This window comes from Camelus ferus, chromosome 4 (genome assembly GCF_009834535.1).
Source record: "Camelus ferus isolate YT-003-E chromosome 4, BCGSAC_Cfer_1.0, whole genome shotgun sequence".
Lineage (NCBI taxonomy): Eukaryota > Metazoa > Chordata > Mammalia > Artiodactyla > Camelidae > Camelus > Camelus ferus.
The window spans coordinates 69,531,549-69,554,764 of NC_045699.1; the positions used below are offsets into that span (position 1 = coordinate 69,531,549).

General features: G+C 54.1%; 1 protein-coding gene across 1 annotated transcript in view; it reads left to right on the plus strand.

The window, feature by feature from the left end:
- Positions 1–9,855: 9,855 nt before the first annotated feature.
- PRRX2 (paired related homeobox 2) overlaps positions 9,856–23,216 on the plus strand; it is a 42,704-nt gene continuing 29,343 nt past the window's right edge. Inside the window, exon 1 of the mRNA XM_032478628.1 lies at positions 9,856–10,391. Coding sequence (XP_032334519.1) covers positions 10,130–10,391 — 262 coding nt within the window. The 5' untranslated portion in view covers positions 9,856–10,129. The remainder of the gene's footprint in view (positions 10,392–23,216) is intronic.

Consider the following 23,216-nt stretch of genomic DNA (forward strand, 5'->3'; position numbering starts at 1 on the left):
TAGACGTGCTGCGTGGGTCACTGTGATGGCATCACTTCACTGGGCAGCGGGTGCCGGACACCGGGCTAGGCTCCTGGAGGGAGCACGCTCTCCTGGGCGAGAGTTGGCTGAGACAGGAGGTGGGGACAGAGGCCTTGGGGGTCTCTCTCAAGTCCCTGTGGAGCAGGACCCTCCAGGCCTCAGGCTGCAGCCCCGCGGTGGGCCACAGGAATGGTCAGATGACTTCCCAGGCTTGACCCCCACAGCTGAGCCATCTGACACTGGCCTAGTCCCCTTTCAGCCAGATTCCTACACGTTAGCAATCCTGCTCCTGGTCTCCAAGCTTACCATCCCCCTGCCCCCAGGTCCCAGAGCCCCCAGGCCCAAAAGGCCCCCCAGTCTCCTCCAGCCAGGGCTGCAGGGAAGGAACACGGTCTCCACTCTGCAGACAGCTTCTGGGATGATTCCCTTCCTTGTCTAAAACTCAGCACCTGCCCTCCTGCCTGAGCAGCCTGGGGGCCCTTCCTGGACCCTTCCCATCTCCACCCAGGATGGCTGAAGTTCAGCCTTGGGTTCAACATCCATCTTTACTCCTCCTCTGCAGGCTGTGAGCCTGGAGCACAGGAGCCAGCTCGGACTCAGTCCCCAGCGTAGCCCCAGGCCCAGCCCTGCGCAGGCACAGGATGGAGCATGGTACATATTTGTGGAATGGATGTCTCACGATCTTGGTGCCTGCAGAGCAGGTTAAAGATGTAATTCAAGCCCTTGGCAAGGAGGGGAAGTGAGCAAGGCCAAAAAGGGTGCTACTGCAGCACCCCAGCCCCTTGGAACTGGTAAGGGTTGGGGCTCTGGGGGTCGGTCCTCTACATGTGCTGAGTCTCCTGCCTGGCTGCCCCTAGACTCTGCCCCCTGTCACCTGCTAAAGTCTGCTCAAGCTTCAAGAGTCAGTTTAATGCCTCTTCCTTAGGGAAGCCCTCCCTGATACCCTTCCCCCAGCCCACTTCCCTGTGGAGCCCTGATCTGCTCACTGCTTACTTCTCTGCTGAGATTGGCTTATTGACTTCTCCGCAGGACTGGGCTGTCTGGGTCACCATTCTCTCCCCAGTGCCCCAGCCCGCTCCCAGCACTACAAGGCTTTCAATAAAAACGTGTTGATAGAGGCTCTAAGCCCTGCGTTCACCAGGAGCACCAGCTTGTAGGCTGGGGTGGGGGTGGGGGCAATGGGAACAGGACAGGCCCTGCCCTCAGGCTCTGCTCTGGGTCTGGGGGAGTAGTAACGGTGACGCGGTGGCCGCTGCTGTAAGCAGATGTGCACTGTGGGCCGGGCACTAGGCAGATGCTAGGATGCCCAGCAAAACCTTCCTGCAGCCTGATGGTGACCCCAAGGTGTGTGTGTAACTCTTATCCCTCTGTTGGACAGATAAATAAGGAAACTTTAGGAAAACAGGGTGAGGGCTGGAGAGTGACCAAGTTGGGACTGGACTCAGCTCTGTCTGGGGCGGGGTCACTGGCATAACCACGGAGATATATTTCCTCGTGGGGTGGGGAGGAGGGCCTTGGGGAATCTGAGAGGCCAGTGCTGAGCTGCGGGAGGCAGCTGGAGTACGGTGGGGTAGGAAGGCAGAGGACCAGAGGCCAAGGCGCTGTACGAAGATCTGGGGGGTCAGAGGGGATGGCGTGGGGCACAAGATGCCACGGTCAAGGCCACGCTAAGGGAGGGAAGCGGGAAGACCAGTGGCAGCAAAAGAAACCAGACTGCAGGGCCGTCCACACGCCCTGTTAATCCGAAACAAACCAAGAGGGAGACGTGGGGTCCCACTTGGAGGCCCTGACAGGGTGATGATATACAGAGTTTTAAATAAATGTATCTCATTAGGGACGCGCTGTCTGGAGGGAGAAAAATGAACCTCTTTCCCACCCCTACCTCCCGTCCCTCCCACTCCCTCCAAAAAGAAAAAAAAAGAGAGAGAAAGGAAGAAAAAAAAATCCAATGCTACAGCTAAAAAGGAAATTGCATTAATACAGATTGTTTTATTTAAAAAACCTTGACCTCCACTTCAAAAAAAGTCATTAGACATTCTCCTTCTCAAAGGCTGCCGGAGCGATTACGGGGAGGCCTGTTCATTTCTCAATGACTTACTGTTCCCGGCTGCTCGGGGAAATGTGCGAGGAATCGGGAGTAATTTAAGGCTCCCTGCAGAAAGGTGTGTAAATCTTTGCATGTCTAAAGAAACTTTACCAGACCACTAAGTCAGAGGAAAAGAACACTGGGAGACCCCCCTCCCCCGCCCCTTCTTTTCTTCCCATTTCTTTCCTTTGGAACTCTGATCTCTTTGATCGTAAAAATGGTCATATTTCACCCCCAAAATATCAGCAATCAGCAAACTAAGGAAGTGGGAGCCCAGGGGGAGTTTCACCGCCGATTAGGCCTTTGGTTTAATTATTTAACGCCTGCCTGGATTGTGTAGGCTGTGAACACACTCTCCTGGCGAGGGTTCAAGAGCAAGTTATAAATAATAATAACTATTATATCCCCAATTAAGCCGGTGAGCTGGAAGCCTCAGCCCTGTCCTTCAGCCCCGCCTGGCCCTGAGCCACCGCGCCCCCAGTGTGCACAGGCCCCCACCCCCACGCTGAGTGCAGTGAAGAGTCACCACAGAGTAATCACAACAAGATGTTGCCAGGCCCGCGAGGGAGCGAGGGCAGGGCCCGAGGGCTCCGGAAGCCTTTGTGAAGTCTCGGGGCTCCCCGAGGCCTTAGTTAGGCCTGTGCCCCTCACCCCAGCAGCCTTCTCCTGACTCCTGGGGAAGGTAGGGCGGGAGCAGGTAGGGGCATTCACCCAGAGAGAATTCCGGAGAGCTGGGGGGGGGGGGTCACAGGCTGGGTCTTTTCTCCTCTGAGCCTCAGTTTCTCCTGCCTGTAACAGAAAGGAGTTCTCCAACAAGGGCCAGCCCAAACCCCTGGCTTGGAAGATGTCTTCGTTGTAACAGACAGAGTGCCTGGCCCAACCGAGTTAAGTCTGTGGTTCTCTGGCTGACGAGGTTGGACCGCAGCATCTCCTCCGAGAGTCCCACCAGGTCTCTGGCCTGGTACTCACCTGAAATGCCTCAGTATACAGTGGGTGCCCAATAAATTGCTGTGGAGTGAGTTTTCAGGACCATTTCCCATTGGTCCGTTTCCCTGTGAAGACTGCAGCCTGATGAGGGCAGCAGAGGTGTTGCTGTGGGTCCAGAGTGTAACATGGGTACCACGCTGTGCCCACCAAGAGCTCTGCACACAGTAGGTCATCAATAGGAGCTTGTCATTTGGCCCAGAATCCAGGCCTGTCCCAGCCCTGGGGGTGGGGTCCTTGGGCCTCCAGACCCGCCTGAATGCCACCCTGGCACTGGCCCAGGCATAGTGCACCATGCCAGCCAGGTGTTTCCTGGGCAGTAGGGAACCTGATCGCCAGCCATTCAACCAGCCATTCACTCTCAGAATAACCATGTATGAAGCCCTACTATGTGCCAGGTCAAGACCTGCATCACTTCTACTGTCTTATCCTGTGCAGGCTCTGGGGACACAGTGGTGTAAAGGATAGAGCGGACAGCTTACAGACGCGAAGCTGAGGCTCAGAGAGGGAAGTACGTGTCCTAAAGTCACACAGCAGGTCCACAGCAGATCTGCAGCAGGACGGCCTTGAATCCAGCCACATCTTCCCATTTAGGACAGATCCTCTCTGCTCTCTTGGTTTTATTAAAGCCTTTTCTCATACCCATAGGTACTCTTTCTTTCTTTCTTTTTTTTTAATTGTGGGGGGGTGAAGACTAGGTTTGTTTGTTTGTTTGTTTAAATGGAGGTATTGGGGATTGAACCCAGGACCTTGTGGATGCTAAGCACGTGCTCTACCACTGAGCTATACTCTTGCCCCATAGGTGCTGTTTCTTGAATATTTTCCACATGCTGAGCTCATGCTGGGTTTTTTATTTACTCAGATCACTTCATTTGATGCTCAGAAAGCCCTGTGAGATCCGTGCCATTGTTATCTCCAATTTACAGATGAGGAAACTAAAACCCAGAGAGGTTAAGTGACCCCCATCAATGTCACGCTGCTAGAAAATGTCCAGTGCAGGACCATTACATCAAAAAGATTTAAAATGAAAAGGAAAATGAAAAACTCATGTGAAAGAAGACAAGAGAAGTTAATACACTGACTTGACACCTGGACAGTTACTGTGATTATGGCTTAACATTAGCTCTGAGGTTCCTGGTAGCCAAGGCAAAAAGGGAAATGCCATGGATTGTCCAAGTCTCATTATTTGATTTCTTTAAAGGAGAAACCATAATTCTTCAAGAGAAACAAATAACTTCCTAGCCCTAAATTCTCATGGAACAACCTGGCATGATGGTTAGGAGCCTGACAAACTTACCAGAAGTTAGAGCTTAAGCTCTCAGAGTCTCTGTTTCCCCTCCTCCCATGGTAATTGTGAGGATGCTGCAAGACAATATGGTTCAGCACATCGCCTGGTTTACAGTAAAACTCGTGAAATATGAGCCCCTGCTGTTATAGAGTGCATCTTTATCTTTAGATTTGTGGGTAGAGCAGAAACACTTTTCAAAAGGGTATAATATTTCAACCCTTGCCAAGAGCTGAGAACCAGTCACTTCAGCAGGATATCCTGGTTAGGAGGTCCTCAGGAAGGAAACTGAGGCTGGGAAAATTTGGGCAGTGAGCTGAGGGAGAGAGCCAGATGTCCTGTCCCGTCCGGCTAGGCTCCACTTCCCACAGGGTGGACCCGGGTCTGGGGTGAGCAGGGAGCCCCGCTGTGATAGCAGCCTGACACAATATTTACAGAACCCTGGGATCTGTCACGGTCACGCCTGGTCACATCTGAGTCACATCGGCCTGCAATGTTTATGATTCCCCAGACATGGAGCAGTGAACACAGTCTGGCCTGTGAGCCTCTGTGTGTAGTCTCTGCGGAACTATCTCCTTCTAAAGAGGCTGTTGGGTATGTGGCCATGGGGGCTGATCAGGTGAACAGAAGAGCTGCAGGATTCCATGTCACCTCTGTGTCCCCATCTGTGAAATGGACTTGGTCCTTGAGTGACTGACAGTCAAGTGTCTTGCAGAGGTTGTTATGGAGAAAGAATGACCTGATTATAATTCCATGAGAAACGGAATCATTCCAGTAGAAAAACAGGTAGTGACTATAAACAGACATTGTGCAAATAAGAAATGCAAGTGGCTATTAAATACCCATAATCTTTACCTCTGGCGATTAATCCAAGGTATGCAGATTAAAAGAAGGAAATGTCTTTTGAAATTAGAAATAAATTATTATTATCACTCTCTGCAGTCTGAAGGCAGAGGAGATGCCACTCAGCATCTTGTCTCCTGGGGAAACCCAAGATCATCAAAAGGAGAACCAAGAAGTTCATCCGGTGGCAGTTAGACTGATATGTCAGAATTCAGTGTAACTGGCAAAAACCCAGAGGCATTGACAACAGGATATCCAGAGGATTCAAGATCAAGTTCTTTATGTGATGATGTGAACAAGGAAATTAGTACATGCTACCCAGTGCCTTCCTGAAGTTCCTGGTCCACAACATCAAGGAGCTGGAAGTAACAATATTGCTAATGTGCAACAGATCTTACTGTGCTGAGATTGCTCAGTGTTTCTTCCAACAACTGCAGAGCTGTCCTGGAAGAGCAGCCAGCTGGCCATGGGAGTCACCCATCCCAATGCTGGGTTGTGCAGCAAAGAAAGTGAGTAGACAGTTCACGCGCACGTGTTATTCATGTTAAATAAAACAATGAAGTGCCTGCCATGAATAAAGAAAATAAACAAAACAGCTCCTGCTAGCAAGGATACTGAGGCACATCCAGAGGTAAGAATTAATACAACATTTCTGGAGGCTATACAGCAATATTATCAAAAGTCTTAAATTTTTTTGCAGCGTCTTTCATTCAGTGCGTTTGTTTTCTATTTGCTGCCGTAACAAATGATCACAAACCTAGTGTCTTAAAATAATACAAATGCAGTATCTTGCCTTTCTGGAGAACAGGCTAAAATCAAGATACCTGCAGGGGTGCACTTCTTTCTGGAGGCTCAAGGGAAGAATCTGTTTTTCTTGTCTTTTCCACCTTCTAGAGGTGGCCCACATTCCTTAGTTCGTGGCTGCCTTCCTCCACCTTCAAAGCCAGCACTACCCAGTCAAGTCTCACACTGCATCACTCCAGTGGGACTCTATCCCTCTCTTCCACTTTGAAGGACTCTTGGGATTACATTGGGCCCACTCAGATCATCTAAAATGTTCTCCCTGTTTTAAGGTCACCTGACAGGTAACGTTAATTCCATCTGCTACCTTAATTCGGCTTTGCCACATCCACAAGTTCCGGGATTATAATGTGAACATCTTTGGGATGTTTTCTGCCTACCAAATCCAGATATCCTATTTCTAGGTATTTCTTACCAAGAAAATAACTATGGATGTATATCAGTAGGGAATAATGTATCACTAGGTTTTCATTAAAAACAATGGTGGACAACAGTAATGACAGTGTACAAGTTATTACAAAGTTGGTACAACAAAGTTTGACTTTTATAATATATATGATTATCTTTCATTCTTATTGAAGTATATTTGGTTTACAATGTTGTGTTAATTTCTGGTGTATGGCATAGTGATTCAGTTATATATATATTCCTTTTCATATTATTTTTCATTATAGGTTACTACAAAATATTGAATATAGTTCCCTGTGCTACACAGTATAAACTTGTTGTTTATCTATTTTATATGTAGTAGTTAGTATCTGCAAATCCCAAACTCCCAGTTTATCCCTCCATAGGCCCCTTCTCCCCCTAGTAACCATAAATTTGTTTTCTATGTGTATGGTTATCTTTTTCCACTTATCTAGAATATAGATAGAAGCTAGAGAGATACACTATAAATTTATTTTTAGCTAACTCTTTTTTCTTGTCTTATTGCTTCTTCTAGGTCTTCAATATTGAATAAATAAGATGATTATTGTCAATCTCTTTCATTAAACCAATTAAAAACATATATATATATACAGAATACCTGTTTTGTCTCAGAAATCTCTGGGAGTGGGATATATGTGTTTTTCTTTTCTTAATTTTACTTGTGTTTTCTAAAATCACAATAAGCATATTACTTCTGTAATAAGAGAAGTTAATTTTTCTTTTAAGCATGTGAGCTTTTGAGATTGGGGCAAATATGCACTTTTACTCATGGTCAGACCCAGGGTCCAGCTTCCAACAGAGGATTAAGGATCAGCTCCTTTTCCTTGGAATCCTCTCTGGAGAGCAGGAGCCCTCTCTGTTCCATTCTCTTCCTCCCTGCCCCTGCTAGAGCAGGCCCTGGTTCAATAATCACTTATTGAACAGAGAAGTTCCAAACTGGAATCCTGTTTTCCCTCATTGCCTACTCTGGGTTAGCACCACAGAATTTATCTAAATCACTGTGGAGGGGAGCATATAGCTCAGTGGCGAAGATCATGCTTAACATGCACAAGGTCCTGGGTTCAATCCCCAGTACCTCAATTAGAAAATAAATAAATAAAAATAAATCACCACAGAAGTTGTCTTCTAATTTTTTAACTTTGGTAGGGGGTGGTAATTAGGTTCATCTATTTATTTATTACTTTTGGTGGAGGTACCAGGAGATTGAACCTGGGACCTCATGATGCTACATGTACTCTACCACTGAGCTATACCCTCCCCCTGGAAGTTATTTATCTTTTAGCTGTATCCCGTTGGGGTAATGAGTTCTGTCCTAAATTGGAGCTTCCTTGGGCTCATTTCCAGGCTGCACCAGGCCGGGAGCTCTCCCTCAGGGGCTGAGATTTAGAATAGCAGTCTGCACCTCTTGCCCCCCTCTGAAATCCCTGTGCCACCCCAGCACCCACCCCTAGGACTGGCAAGGGTAATAACAACCTGATAACAACAACCTAATAATGTCAAATTCACAAGAATCCTTTTGGACTGGTCCTTTTATTCTACAGGTGATGGATCAGACTGAGAGAGGACCAGCTAGTGACCTCTTCAAGTCCACATAGCTAGTACATGGCAGCGAATGGATTTAAACCTGTGTCCCTTCAGCTCTGGAGCCTGAGTTTGCCGTCACTGACCTCCATTGCTTTTTGGAATAAATGTTTTTTAAATGATAATTGTTGACACTTACTGAGCATTCCCCAGGTACCAGGTGCTCCAGGTATATCAACAAACTTAATGCTCCTAACAGCCCATTTTACAGATGAGGCAACCGAGAGGCAAGTGGATTGCTAAGGTCCACAGCTAGAAAGTGCAAGGTCTGGATTTGAACCCAGGAGCCCCCTAGGAATGGGAATGAGATGTTCTCTCAGGCCCTTTCCAGTTCCACATGCTGATGCTGACAGTGTCTCGTGTTCTAGGCCACAGACCCAAGATCTTACCTGTGATGGACTCCCCATAGTGCCCAGGAGGTAAGTACTTCATTAGATCCAGACTACAAGGGAGGAGCTGGGTTCAGAAAGGGAAGGTGACATGTCTGAGGTCACACAGCAGTGCGTGGCAGCCTGGGCCTGGCCCCTCGTCTCTGACACCAGTGCTGTTCTGAATGCTTGGCTGTGCTCTTCCTGGGATAAGCACCCCCATGCTTGGCTTGCTGGGTGCTCCAGCAGGGACAAGGCTCCCAGATAGTCCCCTGAGCCCTGGAACGGCCCCGCCCTGCTCAGAAAGTTCTCAGCCACTCACACCGTGGACCCAGGTGCCCAGGCACCCAAGCCGGCCTTGTTGGGGTAGCTTTCCAAAGAAAAAGAATCTCATCATATCCAAACTCTCAACCTACCCACGTGCATGGATGGCTTGTCACCTTCGGGGACACTCAGCTTTATCTCGGGGGCGATTCCTCTCTGGGAAAAGCCCTCACTCATGCAGAAGCTGGGCTGCTGGGCTGGAGGTTTTCAGCGGGTGTGTGCAGGGTGGCGTCTCTGTGCGGGAGCCCAGAGGGTAGATTCTGAAGGCCTTCTTTTGGTGGGTTTATTTTTGTTGCTATGAATTACAGCTCTGCAGTGATGCTGGGACAAGAAAGGGCCAAGCCTACAGGCAGCCATCCTGGGGAAAGACCTGTGGCATCTGGAAGGCTTACACTCTCAGCTTCACCACCGGGAGCATCTTTTTTGTGCTTTCCTTAAAAAACAAAAACAAGAGCAGAGACCCAAGCCGGCCTCTCTTTCCCTGTCACCCATCTGTCAGTCCGGCTGTCATCTGGCAGTCTGTCCTCTGTGTGTAAACTAGGAATTCTGGGCGGAAACTCTTTCCTCCCGGCTTGGTTTTCCTTGGGGAGGCCCTGGAGCATCCTGGCCGTGGGCTTCGAGGTGTGTGTTGGGGGAGGAGAAGCGCGCGCACCCCAGAAGCTTGAGGATGTGCTGCTTTGTGGGGGAAAGAACCTGGGGCCAGGTGGAGTGAACAAGGCGGACCCGGGGACTCTTCCGGCCGGCGTTGTGGAGCACGCGGGATGACAGTGGCGTTGAGATTTCCAGATCTTCCCAGCCAACTGTCTCAGAGTCGCTTCCCCCTTCTCGGCAAAGGAATTTGTAAATGGAAGGGGCCTGCTAATCTCTCCACTATCACCTCCCCAGACACTTGTTGGGGGATTATAAAACACACACACACACACACACACACACACACACACACACACACACAGACACTAAACTTTCCCAGTCCTTAAAACGTGGGTGGGGAGGGTGAAAGGAGGACGCCCCTTCTTCTCCCCCTCCCCGCCCCCAGCCTCCAGCTGGACTCCCGCGGGACCCCCTCCCTCCCGCCATCCCGGAGGGGTGGGGGCGGGCGAGGCGAGGAGGAGCGGGAGGAGGAGAGGCAGGGGGCGAGGTCTGCTTCAAGAAGGGGCGTGTGGCCGGAGGAGCTCGCGTTTTAGCAACTTCGGAGCGAGCGAGGCGGCAGAGAAGGGGAGGGAAGAAAGTTGGTTTCCCCCGACGTCAGCGCCGGGCGGGTCGCGGCGGCCGCGGAGCCAGGAGGCGGCCGGGAGCGGGGCCGAGCGCGGGGCGGCCGGGGCGCGCTCGCTCCGACCCGCGCCTGCCATCCCCGCCTCGGACCCGCGCCTGCCAGCGCCGCCGGCGACCCCGGGGCGGCCCGCGGGCATGGACAGCGCGGCCGGCGCCGCCTTCGCCCTGGACAAGCCGGCGCTGGGCCCGGGGCCGCCGCCGCCGCCGCCCGCGCTGGGGCCCGGAGACTGCGCCCAGGCGCGCAAGAACTTCACGGTCAGCCACCTCCTGGACCTGGAGGAGGTGGCGGCGGCCGGGCGGCTCGCGGCGCGCCCCGCGGCCAGGGCCGAGGCGCGGGAGGGCGCGGCGCGCGAGCCGTCCGGGGGCAGCAGCGGCAGCGAGGCGGCGCCGCAGGACGGTGAGTGCCGGGCCGGGGCCGGGGCGCGGGACCCGAGGGGCCGTGGGAACGGAAATGCGGGGAGCCGGGGGCTATGGGGCTGCCGGGGGCAGAGGGGTGCGAGGCTGGAGTCTCGTGGGCACGAAGTGGCGCGCACGGTCAGGCGACAGAGGTGGGGCGCTGGCTCTGCCCGAGCCCAGACTGGGCAGGAGACGCGGCGGCAGGACCTCCGGGGGCGCGGGTGCTGGGCGCTGCCGCCCGAGTGACTGGCTTGGCCCGCCGCCGCCACTGCCGCCGCAGCCCTAGTTGAGATAGTCTGTCCCTGATGGGGTGGGCTGCGGGGACCGGAGCTCTAGACAGGGGGAGGGCACTGTCTTTTGGCCAGAACCACCTCCAGTCTTCGGAACAGCAGAGGGACGTGCTGCCTTGTGCTCAGCTCAGGAGACAGCCCTCAAGGCCCCATTCCCAAATAGCCTGAGAAGTAGGTGTGATTATTGTGGTGCCACAGCTGGGGAAACTGAGGCTTCCCAGGGGCAAAGTGACCTGGTCACACAGCTGGGTTTCCAACTCTGGCCCCCTCTCCTCCGGGATACCATTCCAGCTACTACTAGGCTTTTGCAAGACGGGTTCCCCGGCTGGGGTACACGTGCCTGCCCCCCACCTTCAGTCTGCCCCACTAGCAGCTTCCTAGGGGGAATGGCTCAGCCCTGAAGAGCCAGTAAGTCCTCCCTTCCCCTGCCGAGGTTAAAGGTCATCAGGAAGGGGCTTTAAAAACAAACAACCCACCCAAGTGGCTTTTTTCAAAAAGTCACGAGGATCACAGGGTCCTCAGTGCTTGGTAAGAATGGGGGTGTGGCTAGAGCAGGAGAAGATGAGGATAAAGCAAAGATCTCAGCCCTGAAGAGTTTCATGGAGGGGGAGGACTTGCGGCCTCATAGCTCACCCACGTCCTGAAGAGGTGGTGCGGTCATCTGAGACCACTGCCCGCTCCCCTAGCTCTGGGGAGCAGGCTGGCCTGCTGGAGGCTCTGGGTCCCTTAACAGTCACCCACCTGACTCCAGCAGGCTTCCCACCATCCCTGGGGACCCCCACTTCCTGCACCAGCCTCCAGGTCTCAGGGGAGCCCTGGTGGCTGCATGCTATGCTTTTCAGATGAGAGGACGTGCAGGGAAAACTGAGGTGGCTCAGGCGGCCTCCTCTGAAACCTTGTCCAGGAGCCTGTGTGTATGTGAGGGATGCCTGACACAACCCGTTCCATAGTGCACCTTAGAGAGCGCCCAGCTGGTGCCAGCTGTATCCGGCGTCCTCCGGTCCCCCCTCAGTGGCGTCCACCTCCTGCTAGCCACAGCAGACTGGCATCTCTTCACCGGCCCGGGTGATCACAAAGCCGTCAGACCCACTCCTGGGAGTTGGGGTTTCCCTGGTAGAAAGGTGGAAGGAAGGTGTTTGGTTTGGGCCAGGGGTAAAGTGGGGGTGCCTTCTGGTGTGCGGGCTGGGTCCTGCCATCCTGAGTTGTTTGAGGACCCCAGGTCTCATGGGAAGAGCTCCTGGCTTGGAGCCGGCTTCCCCACAGAGCGGAGGAGAGGTCTCCGATCTTACCCTGATAAACTGGGGAGAGAAGGAGGAGCAAAGAAGCAAAGAAGGAAGAGAAAAAAGGAAGGAGAAGAGAAGAGAGGAGTAGAGGAGTGTTGGGGAGAGAAGGAAGGAGGCTGGGCATTTTGTACTCAAGTCCTGGCGGGGGGTGAGTGCCCGCTTCTGCCCTGGCCCCTGGCCCCTGGCGGTGGGGACAGACAGTGGAAGGCCTTGCTTCTCTGGGACACAGCATAGGTCTCCAAATGGAGGGGTTTTCTGGGGATCCCCAGAATAGCTGGGGTCACAAGTGTCTAGACAGGGCCACTGGCAGCCCCTAGGTACCTGGGTGGGTAACAGGCCTCCCAGCAGCCCCCTGGGGCCAGGCCACCCTCTCTGAGAGCCCGGGGCCTTTGCCTGAGGAGGGGCTTCTGCACACTGGGAATTCCCAGGCACTGGAGACAGAGGACACTCTGGGTGTGAGGTCAGGTGGGACAGGCCTGAGGGCAGCAGTCAGTCTGCCCCCAGAGGAGGGCATCTTCTCCCCTCATCTGTGGGGGACAAGAGGCCACATGCAGAGTCAGAGCTTGGCTCAAGGAACCGCCCCCCAGCTTAGCCCTGGGGACATGCAGCCCTGGGCTCCCAGCCCTCAGGGAGATTTTCTCCAGGCCGCTGCAAATGGAAGCAAACATGGACAATACAGAGAGTTCCCTGACGAAACTAAAAAAAAAATCCAGTTTGAAGGATTCTCTGGTTTGGGATTATATCTTTCTTACTCATTTTTGGTCTTAAAACACCCTTTCTTTTATGAAATAGGGATTATAACTGGAGATGGTTTTATTTTAATGTCCTTACTTGGCAAAATTAAAAGGAGGTAACCCTATACTCATTCCTCAGACTGAAAACAAATCACTAGGCCATGAAATCCAAATGTTTTATGTCGAGTCAAGCAGCTCCCCAAGGCCAACTGGGTGCATTCCAGGGGTGCCCGCTGCCAGGCGGCGAGGGAGCAGGGGTGGGGGTGCTCCGCGGCAGCCCCCTGGGCCAGGTCTGGGAGAGCTCTTCCCTTGCCCGCCGGGCCTGGGCCTGCAGACAGAAGGTGGACGGAGGGGAGGCCGGCCTCCTGTTCTTCCTCCTTCTCCTCCTCTTTCAGGCACGTGCCCCCTCCCACAGCCGCTGGATTCCCAAGTCCTGAAGTCTCCAAAGCTGGGGGAGAAGGGCCCTTTCGTCCCCTCAGCCTGGTGAGCCCAGCCCGCAACCCTGGACCCCTTTCCGAAGTGGGCAGTCAAACTCAGGTGCGGGGAACCTGGACCCCGGGCCAGCAGGCGTGGGCTCTGGGCTGTGGCTTCGTCCCCCAGTCCTGGGCCCACAGGGAGCCCTGGTGCCTCACTGAGGATTTGGACATGCCGGCAAGTAGATTTTCCTCTGGCTTCTGGAGCTGTTTCCAGGTCCAAACGAAGCGACTGACACCAAAGAGAAACGGGGTGCCCGCATTAGAAAAATAAAGGTTAATGGGGAAACTAATGAGTTAGAAAATTGGTATATTTTCTACCTGCCAGGTTAGCAGGCTCAAAATTTTTAAGATATATTTTTCAATCGTTGGTTTTCAGCAAGTCACCGGTAGATATTGCCTCTTCTTGCCAATGATTTCCCCGGATCAGGCTCCCCCCAGAACTGGCCAGGGAGGCTGTGGCTTCACCGGTGACTCAGAGCAAACCGGGGTCTCGGGTTCCTCCCAAATCAAACGCTGAGGTCTGCGCTGGGGCGCCGAGCTATGCCAAGCACGTTAGGAAAATAAACTCTCGTTTGCTGCCTTTGCAATGACTTACAACAAAAGAAACCACATTAATAACTGAGATTTTCTTTAAAGCATTCCCTCCTGTGGGCAGGGCGGAAACAGGGATGCGGACACACTGAAAATAAACTAAACCCCTGGAGCCAGGCAGGGGTGAGGCCCCCAGCCCGGGGAGGCTGCCTGGCCTGCGTGGGGCTGGGACCCGTTTCGGGAAAACGCCAGGACCGAATGGTCCACCTCCCAGAGACTCAGGACAGTGGAACACTTGGAGTTTGAGGGTACAGGCTGAGCCGGGGTGGCCTGGAGCCCAGGGCAGGGGTTTTGGGCTCCCCTCATGGAGCTGTTCTCTGAGCCGCATCTGTTGACGGGTGACAAGAAGCCAGGAGGTTTGGGTGGGGACCTCCCGCTCCGCTTTGCCAGTGGTGGGAGGGCAGGGCCGAGTGTCTGAGTGGAGGGCCTGAAGGGGCCACTGAGTAGTTTGAGAGACAGGCAGACTGGCCTTCAATGTTTTGATTTTTCTTGGGGTCGAATACACCTAATATATGATTTACCGTCTTCACCATTGTTAAGTGTAGATTCGGGGCGCTGAATACATCCACATTGTCGTGCAGCCATCCCCACCATCCATCTCCAGGACTTCCTTCATCTTCCCCCACTGGAACTTTGTCCCCATTAAACACTAACTCCCATCCTGCCTCCCCAGCCCCTGGCCCCCACCATTCTACCTTCTGTCTATGAATCTGACAGTTCTAGGGACCTCATATCTGTGGAATCATACCGTATTTGCCTTTCTGTGTCTGGCTTATTTCACTTAGCATAATGTTCTCAAGACTGATCTGTGTCGTAGCAGGTGGTAGAATTTCCTTCCTTCTTAAGGTCAAATAATATTCCGTCCTGTGTATGTGCCACATTTCGTTTACCGGCTCATTCGTCGGGGACACTTGGGCTGCTACTGCCATTTGGCTGTTGTGAATAATACTGCTGTGATCCTGGGTGTGCAAAGCTCTCTCAGATCCCTGCTTTCAGTTCTTCAGGGCGTATCCCCAGGTATGGAATCACTGGGTCGTATGGTAATTCTGTTTAATTCTTTGAGAACCGCTACGCTGTTTTCCATATCTGACTTTTTAACCGGCCTCCCTCTGACTGGGTCTGAAATCTGGCTGTGGCAGCCTCAGGGCCTGCAAGACAGGAGCAGGGCTGGTGGGGGATAAAGACAAAGGGACTTCTTCAGAACCAGGCCTTTGAAAGACAAGCCTGCTTTCCTCCCCTCGTCCCTCCTCCCCTCCCTGCCTCTCCCTCCATCCATTTCCTTGACGGAGGTGGGGGACGGAGCATCTGCGGTGAGTGAGCCCTGGATGGGGGGTCAGGACACCCAGATTGGGGCCCTGCCTTTTGCTGCCATCTCCATGTGGGACTCCATGTCACATCCCTTCTCTGGGCCTCGGGTCCCCACCTGAACCGTGGAGGCAGCACACACGCTTGTGAGGCTCCTTCTGTCCCCCCTCCTGAGTTGATCCAGGCTGAGAAATTGCCCATCTCCCCAGGAAGGTGGAGTGTCTGAGACCTGGGTCCTGGCTGGGCCTGGGCCAGACAGGTGAGGGTGTCCCTCAGCACACGCCCAGGAACAGGGAGAGAGGAGGCGTGAGTGAGAGACTGAGGAACCAGGCCTGGAAGCTGAGAGCCCGGGGAATTCAGTTTGAGAACTGCTGGGTTCACCAGGGGAGGGGAGCAGGGGGAGGGGGGCAGCGATCTGTGGCTCTGGTCTTCTGTCATCAGGAAGGGCTCTTGTTTTTTCATTCATTGTCCATGGTCCCAGAGTGGTCTTGTTCCTCTATCTAATAGGTCATCCGGGTGGAGCTTGGGGGCCTGGCACAGGGGCCTCGGGCCAGCTGGCAGCCCCACGAGAGCCCTTCCCTGTGGGCTGGAGCTGTCACTGTTCCCTCCCAGAAGACTCAGGAAAAGTGATTTTTGGAGCATTAGCGATAATGCTCGCAGGTACACCACCCTTGAGGCCTAAAAAGCACCTTGAGGTTCAGTGTTGCCATCTTTGAAATGGGTATGATGGCCAGTGATGTCTCTTACAGGGTGGGCCCTGATGGGGGTGGGAGACCACACCTGGCATGTAGTAGGTGCTCAATGAAGGGTCTCCATTTCAGCTCATGGAGATGCTCACAGCAGCCCCGTGAATCAGGCAGGACTAGTGATTCCCATGCCTATTTTGAGGAGGCCCAGAGAGGCAAAGCAGCCTGCCCAAGGTCTCCCAGCTGGGAAGAGAGGGGTGGGATCTGGTTTTGGATCTCAAGTCCAGGCTTCTCCTGCATAGCTCAGTATTTGGGCTGGAGGAGTTGGGAGGGGAAGCCCGATCTGGTTGTTGGGGAGACTCAGGTAAGGTTTATTTGGGAATCGAAAGGGGGCAGGGAGGCAGGGGGAGATGGGCCTTCAGGGTTGGCACAGAGTGGGGCTATTGGGATGGACCCAGTGCCGTGTTAGGTTTCTATGTGGATAGAGACAGGAAGGAAGGGTTTTCTGTTGTTTGTCCTGGGCAGGGATGTGAGGTCAGACTGGACAAGGCCAAACTGGGGAAAATTTCCTGGTGTCCTAGACCCAAAAGGCAGTGGCTCTCCCCAGGCAGAAGTGAGCCTAGGAAGTGATTTGAGGAGGGCACTGCTTCCCCTGAACACATCCTACAAATAGGGCATCAGTGTTGGAACCCGGCCAACCCAGGTGCTGCCCTGGGATCAGAGGCCGAAGGAGTGGAGTTGAAGGGATTGTCCCAGAGGGAATGTGGTGACAATGACCAGTTACTTACTGTTCACTGTCCAGGGCTCCACACATGCCTCACCCCTCATTGTCTTCCCACCAACTGTGGAAGTGGGTCCTTTTATTAACTTCATTTTATGGAGAGGGAAACTGAGACTCAGAGGAGATGAGCCCTTGCCAAGGTGACAAGAAGGAATATAGGATTCCAGCCCAGGTCTGTCCCGAAGCCTCTGCTCTCTGCCGCTGGCTGGAGCCATCCCTGGAGCCCCCAGAATGCTAGGTGGTCTGGCCAGGGATGTCTACTCCCAGGCTGGTGTGGGCTGCATTCAGGGGGCCACGAGGCAGCCAGGGGTGGGGGTCTCCTCCACATCTTCAGCAGCCTGGCCTGGGTCACAGGTGTGGGGAGACGGGTCAGGCCTGGCAGCGGGAGGACAGCCTGGCTTGGAGGGCCTGGGGAGGTGTGAGAGTGAGTGGGGGCCCTCCACCCCGCCTGTCCAGAAACATCTGGAATGGCGTCCTGGACATAGGAGAGCTGTGGAGGGTCCCTAACTCTGAGGAACATCAATAGGGCAGGCCCCCTTTCCCTGCCTAACCCCAACTCCCATATTCACTCACTCGCTCACTCATTCATTCATTCACTCACCCACTCACTCATTCATTCATTCATTTACTCACTCACTCATTCATTCATTCACTCACTCATTCTTTCACTCATTCATTTATTCACTTACTCATTCAACAGTCATTTTCTGAGCACCAACTATGTGTGAGGCCTTGATCTCCTACCACCTACACAGACTTTCAGATTTCAAACCCTGGTGAAATTTCCAGGCACTTAGAGGAACTGGCATAGACTGGGCAGCTTTAAAGTTGCCAAGAAAAGCCATTTACTTACAACAACTACTATCTTATTGCTCACATCTGTTTATCTAAGAGAGAACCTTTTAGCACCTTAATCTCAGAGTAAAAAATGGTCCTCAAAATGAATTTTAAATTTAGCTTCACAGAGACACTTGCAAAGTGCCCCTACCTTTTGTGGTAGGTCGGTGAAAACTCAGTCATGGGCTGGCATTTGGGAAGCACATGGTGGACTGGCTTTCCCAGCTCAGACACAGACGCACATACAACCCCCACCCCCCAAACACACAGTCACCCTCCACCACCCACAAACCCACTCACTCACACACACACTTGCACCCACACCCACACCCACCCTCACACTCCTTCGTGAGGGCTACAGCCTGCAGATGATCAGGGCCAGGCTTTTAATGGTCAGGGTGGCCGCAGGCGACTGGTGTATAGATGAGCGAGCAGCCAGATTGCGCCTGAATGGGCCAGGGGTTAAGTGTCTTTTGCGAGGTGGTGAGTAGGAGAGCCCTGTGGGAGCTTCCTGTTTAGACAGAGCTGGGGAAAGTGATCTCAGCAGGCGCCCATTGCTGAGCAGACACAGGGAGACAGGGTGTTCGGCAGCCCCTAGGGACCGGGGTGGGGGGGGGGTTATGTCTCAAGGTGCTCCCCGCCCAGAGGGAGTCGACTCCTGGAAGTCATGGAATCTCCAGATGTCCTAGGAATGGACGTCACTGAATAAATGACCCAGATGCTCGCGCTGCCCCTGCCAGTCAGTCCTCCTTGCTCTCTGTCCCCTCCACATCTGGGAAGCTGCTTGCTCCCAGCCTGGCTCCGAGGGGCCACTGTGATGACAGGACGCTGTCCACGGGGGGCCCTTTACCGCTCATGATATCTTTTATTGCATCCTAAAAATGAAGCAGGCTCTGGAAGACATTATTTTTGGTCCCTCTTCATGATCCTTTCTGCTTTCCTCTGCCTGGGAAGGACAACCGGGACTTTCCAGTTTGGGGGCCAGTGGAGACGTTAGAAGGAAGCTGGGATGATGAGTTACAGAGAAGCCAAGAAGGTGGGACATGGTGGCCCAAGAGATGGACGGGGGCTGCTGGGTGGATTGTGGTCTCTGGAGAAGGTCCTGAGTGCAGGGCAGATAGAGCAGGAGGCCAAGGGGCTCTGCCTTTAGCAGGGCCCCCAGCCATTTTTATGTGAATTAAAGGGTGAGCACTGCTGTGCACTCAGAGGCTCCTTCCAGTGCTAACTCTGCCCCTCTGTTGTGCTTGTCATTTTGTCTGAGTGGAAAGTGGTCCTCTTGTGGGAGGATAGAGAGGCCGCGCGGCGCCACCAAGGAAGCCTGAGGCTGGCGTCGTTTGGAAGCACCTGGAAGAGTCCATCCTGGGGGGAAGGGACTGCTCCAAGGCCCAGCCCTAGCGCCAGCATCCCCAGAGACCTGATTGCAATGGAAGCCACATCGCTGCGTCTAGGAAAGCCCAATCGCTGTCGACCATCCATCGGCACTCATTGGACACCTACTGAGTACCTGTCCAAGGGCACCTGAACGAAGAGCTGGAATAAAGGGGGCAACTGCCACAGGGAGTTTCTCCTTCTCAAGCACTCTGATTCCCTCCAGCTGCCAAAGTTGGGGGGTGGGATGGTTAGAAGCCTCGCTGCAGAGCTGGGGGTTTCTACCACTCATTGCTGGAAAAGCCCCTCCCATCATCCTGCCTGCCCCCTCCTCCGGGCGCACCCCCCCACCCTGCCCCTCACGGCACTACGGGCTCCCCTTGCGGGGGTCTCCTGAGGTAGAGCATCCACACCCCAAGGCGGGCGGCCGCCTCGCCCCAGGTTTGGTCCACTGGCCCCCCATCCCGCCTCCCTGCCTGGCCTCCCCCACCACCGGCCTCGCCCTCCCGGCCACCCCTCTTGCCGTGGGCGCAGACGTTTACACGCCAGAGATGGCGTTATTAAAAATGACATTTAACCAGAGCTGGAATTACCACGCGGATGGCTGCAAACCTCGGAATCAAAGCAGGAGCCGCTGGGCGCGCCTGGCAGGGGCCTCGCGGCCTCCTCTCGCCGCCAGAGCTCCGTGCGGGCCTCCCATATAAAACCCCCGCAGAACGCCGAGGTCTTGAAAGCCAGTGCACCTCCTTTCATTAGACTAACAAATAACACGTAACAGAAAACATCTGTGAACAGCAGCCCCTAATGCTCTCAAGATGGTGCCGCGGGCGGCCGGTCCAGCCAGTGGGCAGCCCAGCCGTCCGGCGCTCAGGTTCTGGCTGCCCCCACCCCAGGTGGGTGAGGGCCTGGCACCGTCCCCCATCTCCTGGGCCTCCCCCCGCACCCTGTGGGACCTGGGGCCTCCTTCTCCGCCTCTCCCTCCTCGACTCAGTCTTCAGCCCTCTCTTCTTATAGATGAGAACCAGTCATCTGAGGGTCTGTTTGCATGGGGACAGTGCCCCTGCTCAGGGCATCACAGCCCCCCACTCCAGGCAGGGGCTTGACCCCTTGACCAGCCATATGACCTTGGCGAGTTTCTTCTCTCTAAGCACCTCGTTTGTCATATGAGAAGAGTCGTGCCTCCTTGCAGGGCGGTTGTAAGGATTTAGGGGAGTGATGAGAACAGAGCGGTGGAACATGTGAGACGTGTCCAGAAAGGGCATCTGCTATAATGATTACAGTCGGGGAAACTGAGGCTCCACAAGGTTACGTGACTTGCCCAAGGTTCCACAGTGCTGAAGGGGAGCGAAATTTGGAGCCTCAGGGTCTACACCATTTTCATGACCCCATGAAGCACGGAGTGAAGAATGAATGTTGTGCTGAGTGAGGCGGACATTCAGAAATGGATCTGCCACGGCCCCTGCCCTCAAAGAACCTCAAGTCTGTAGCTGACGGCAGAGGATGAACTCATCTCTGAGAGAGAGCAGGTTGGCCCTCACTGAGGCCAGGCGCCCCTCAGACTCACCCCTCTGCTGCCACTAACCCCTTGGGCTACAAAGCCAGAGGGTCCCAGGACCTGAAGCACTTGTCCCCACAGCACAAACTGGGAGGAGGAAGGGCCGCATCCCAGACTAGGGAGGAAAGTCCAGGAAAACATCCGAGAAGTGGGAGAAAAGACAAATGGACACTTTGTTCCCCTTTTCCTTCATGATGAAGCTACAGAAAACAGGCCTTTCTGCCTTCCTCTGAGAGACTGTATGCAAAACTTCATGCCTCCCTGTCCTCCTCCAAGAGGTGCCTTGCTTTTTGGTTCCAAGAACACTGGATTGGATTCATTCATTCGCTCATTCATTCATTCATTCGGCACGTGCGTGTTGCGGAGGCATCGTGCCAGGGAAACCCCAGTGGACAGACGAGACCTGGTCCCTAACTGGGGAGCGGAGCATGGAGACAGCATTGCTCCCCGACGTCCAGCTGTTCATGTCTGCCTGGCTCCAAGCTCAGCCCTTCACATGCAGCCTCACCCTGAGTTCTCTCAGCAGCCTTATGAGGGAGGTGAAGCATTATCCCCATCTTACAGGTGTGGAAACTGAGGCTCAGAAAGGCTGAGTGACTCGCCCAGGGTCACTCAGGAAATACGCGATCATCCCCTGAGCTCAGATACCACGCTGGCCACTCATGCTGGGCCCCCAGATGGCCAAGAGGCTGCAGGGTCCTATTGGGGAAGTGGCCTAGGCCCTTCCAGGGAGGGACTGTGCCTCCTCCCATCTCCTCGTTTTTCACCCAAGACCGCTGCAGTGCCCGGGGAAGGCCCCGCTTTTCCAGGGACACCATTTTGCAGAGCCTGGTCTGTAGCTATCAGGCAGGAGGGCTCAGAGCTGTGCTGTGATCGGGGAACTGGGGCTAGGGAGGTACCCCAGCCTTTGGGAATCTCGTGTTTCCGAGAGACATCGTGTTCTAATTGGAAGGCCAGCCTCTCCTGCAGAGCCGGCTGCCCGGCCACTACACCCCCGGGTGAGGAGAGTGTCAGGGCTCGAAGCGGGAAATTGCTGGAGACAAGAAGTAAAAACGAACTACTCTGGTTTCACCGGGAAGGAAAAAAGAAAAGGCGAAGATCTAATGCAGCTGAAAGCGGGGGTCGTTGTTTAAAGAAAACTGTTGCTGTTGCAGCGGATTCGAAGGAGCAGAGCAGAGCTCCGAGGAGGGGCATGGGAAAGGCGTCCCATGAACACGTCCCTCCATCTTTTCTCCCACAAAGATTTGTTGAGCATCTGCTCCATGCCCAGCCCTGGGCTGGATCCTGGGGTCCCAGCAGGAAACAAGGGAGATGTGGGCCCTGCTACGAAGGAGATGTCCCCGCTGCTATGAGAACAGATAAGGGGAGGACTGGAGGTTCAGGGAAGGCTTCCTATAGGAAGGGACCTAATGGATGGGTGAAGTTAGCCAGAAAAAAGAGGTTGGGAAGGGTACTCCAGGTGGAGGGAACAGCAGATACAGAGGCTCAGAGATGAGAAAGAGATTTATTGTTCCAGGAGCAGACGGGGTGGGAGGGAGCTTGGTGGAGAGGGCCAATGAGCAAAGCCTGCTTCAAGATGTGCAATTTATGTGTTAAGAGCGGCAGGAATGCTTTCTGTGCATCTGTGAGCATTTGGAGTGTCCAGTGCGCCCAGGCCCTTCCCAGTAGCACTCTTGCTGAACGGGCGTTCCCTGTCATGTGGGAAGTAAATGGTTAACTTGGGAACAGCACTTGTGTCCTGGCTGCCCAGAGCCTCCCGGGGTGCCCTGTCTCCAAAGGAGCTGATCACAAGCCCCAACTGCTCAGCTGCCCCCGCCCAGCTGCTGTGAGATCTGAGATCGTGAGTCAGGGAGGGGAGGGTCCAGGAGCCATGTAGAACCAGAGGCCAGGCGGGTCCCTGTGCCCAGCTTCAAGCTCACCAATCGGCCATCTGTCGGGTAGCTGCATCCAAATCACGGCCCCAACACTAGGACTTCGTGCCGTAGGTGTACAGCTCAGAGATGGAAATTTCCTTAGCAGATGCATTAGCAAGACAGGGAAGGTCGGCCCAGGCTGTTCAACTGCAAATCCCATCTCCCGGGGGGAGTAGAGGGAGTTTGGGGTGCTTGTGGCTGAATCGGGGGCTGGATGACTGGGTGGCTTTTGAGTGTGTTCATCTTCATCATTGTCATCGTCACCAAGATCCCAACAGTGAGGACCATTTATTGTGCACCTACTATGTGCTAAATTCTTCATGTAGATCATCTCATGAATTCCTCCCAGATATTGTAGGCTGTCTTATGACCCCATTTTCCAGATGAGGAAGCTGAGGCCCAGAAAGATGGGTTATGGTTTGAGGACATGAGAGCTGCAGGCCTAAGGTCCTTGTCCTCGGCATGTTCCCCACCCCTACTGGCCTGCAGCCCTTGGGCTGTGCTCGCTCTGACCTCATCCAGTCTCTCCCGGCTTGTTTAGAAAGGGATGGGTAAGAGATGTGATAACGCCAGGGCAGAGGGTTGCTGGACAGAAACCAGAGCTGTTCCTCGACCCAGGCAGGCAGGCCAGGATCCTGGGACAGGGACAACCCCCACTGTTCCCATACAGCTTGATGGTGACACAGGCATAGAAATAGCGAGCCAGCCCCAGGGAGTCCCAGCGGGTCACCTGCCTTCTCCAGGGCAGGACACACTTCTGGTAGGGTCCCAACGTAGCTGTGGGATGCTGGCCCCAACCTCACCCCTACTTACTGGGTGATTTGGGAAAGTGCTTCATTTCTAAGAGCCTCAAATTCCTCATCTGCAAAATGGGTGCAAATCTAGTACTTGGAGCTTGGGTTGCTCAGAGGATTTGATGGCATCAAGCAGGTGGGGCTTGGCTCTGTGTCCACCTGGACCCCCATAGGTGCGCAGTAAACACCAATATGTGTTCTCTTTCACTCTCC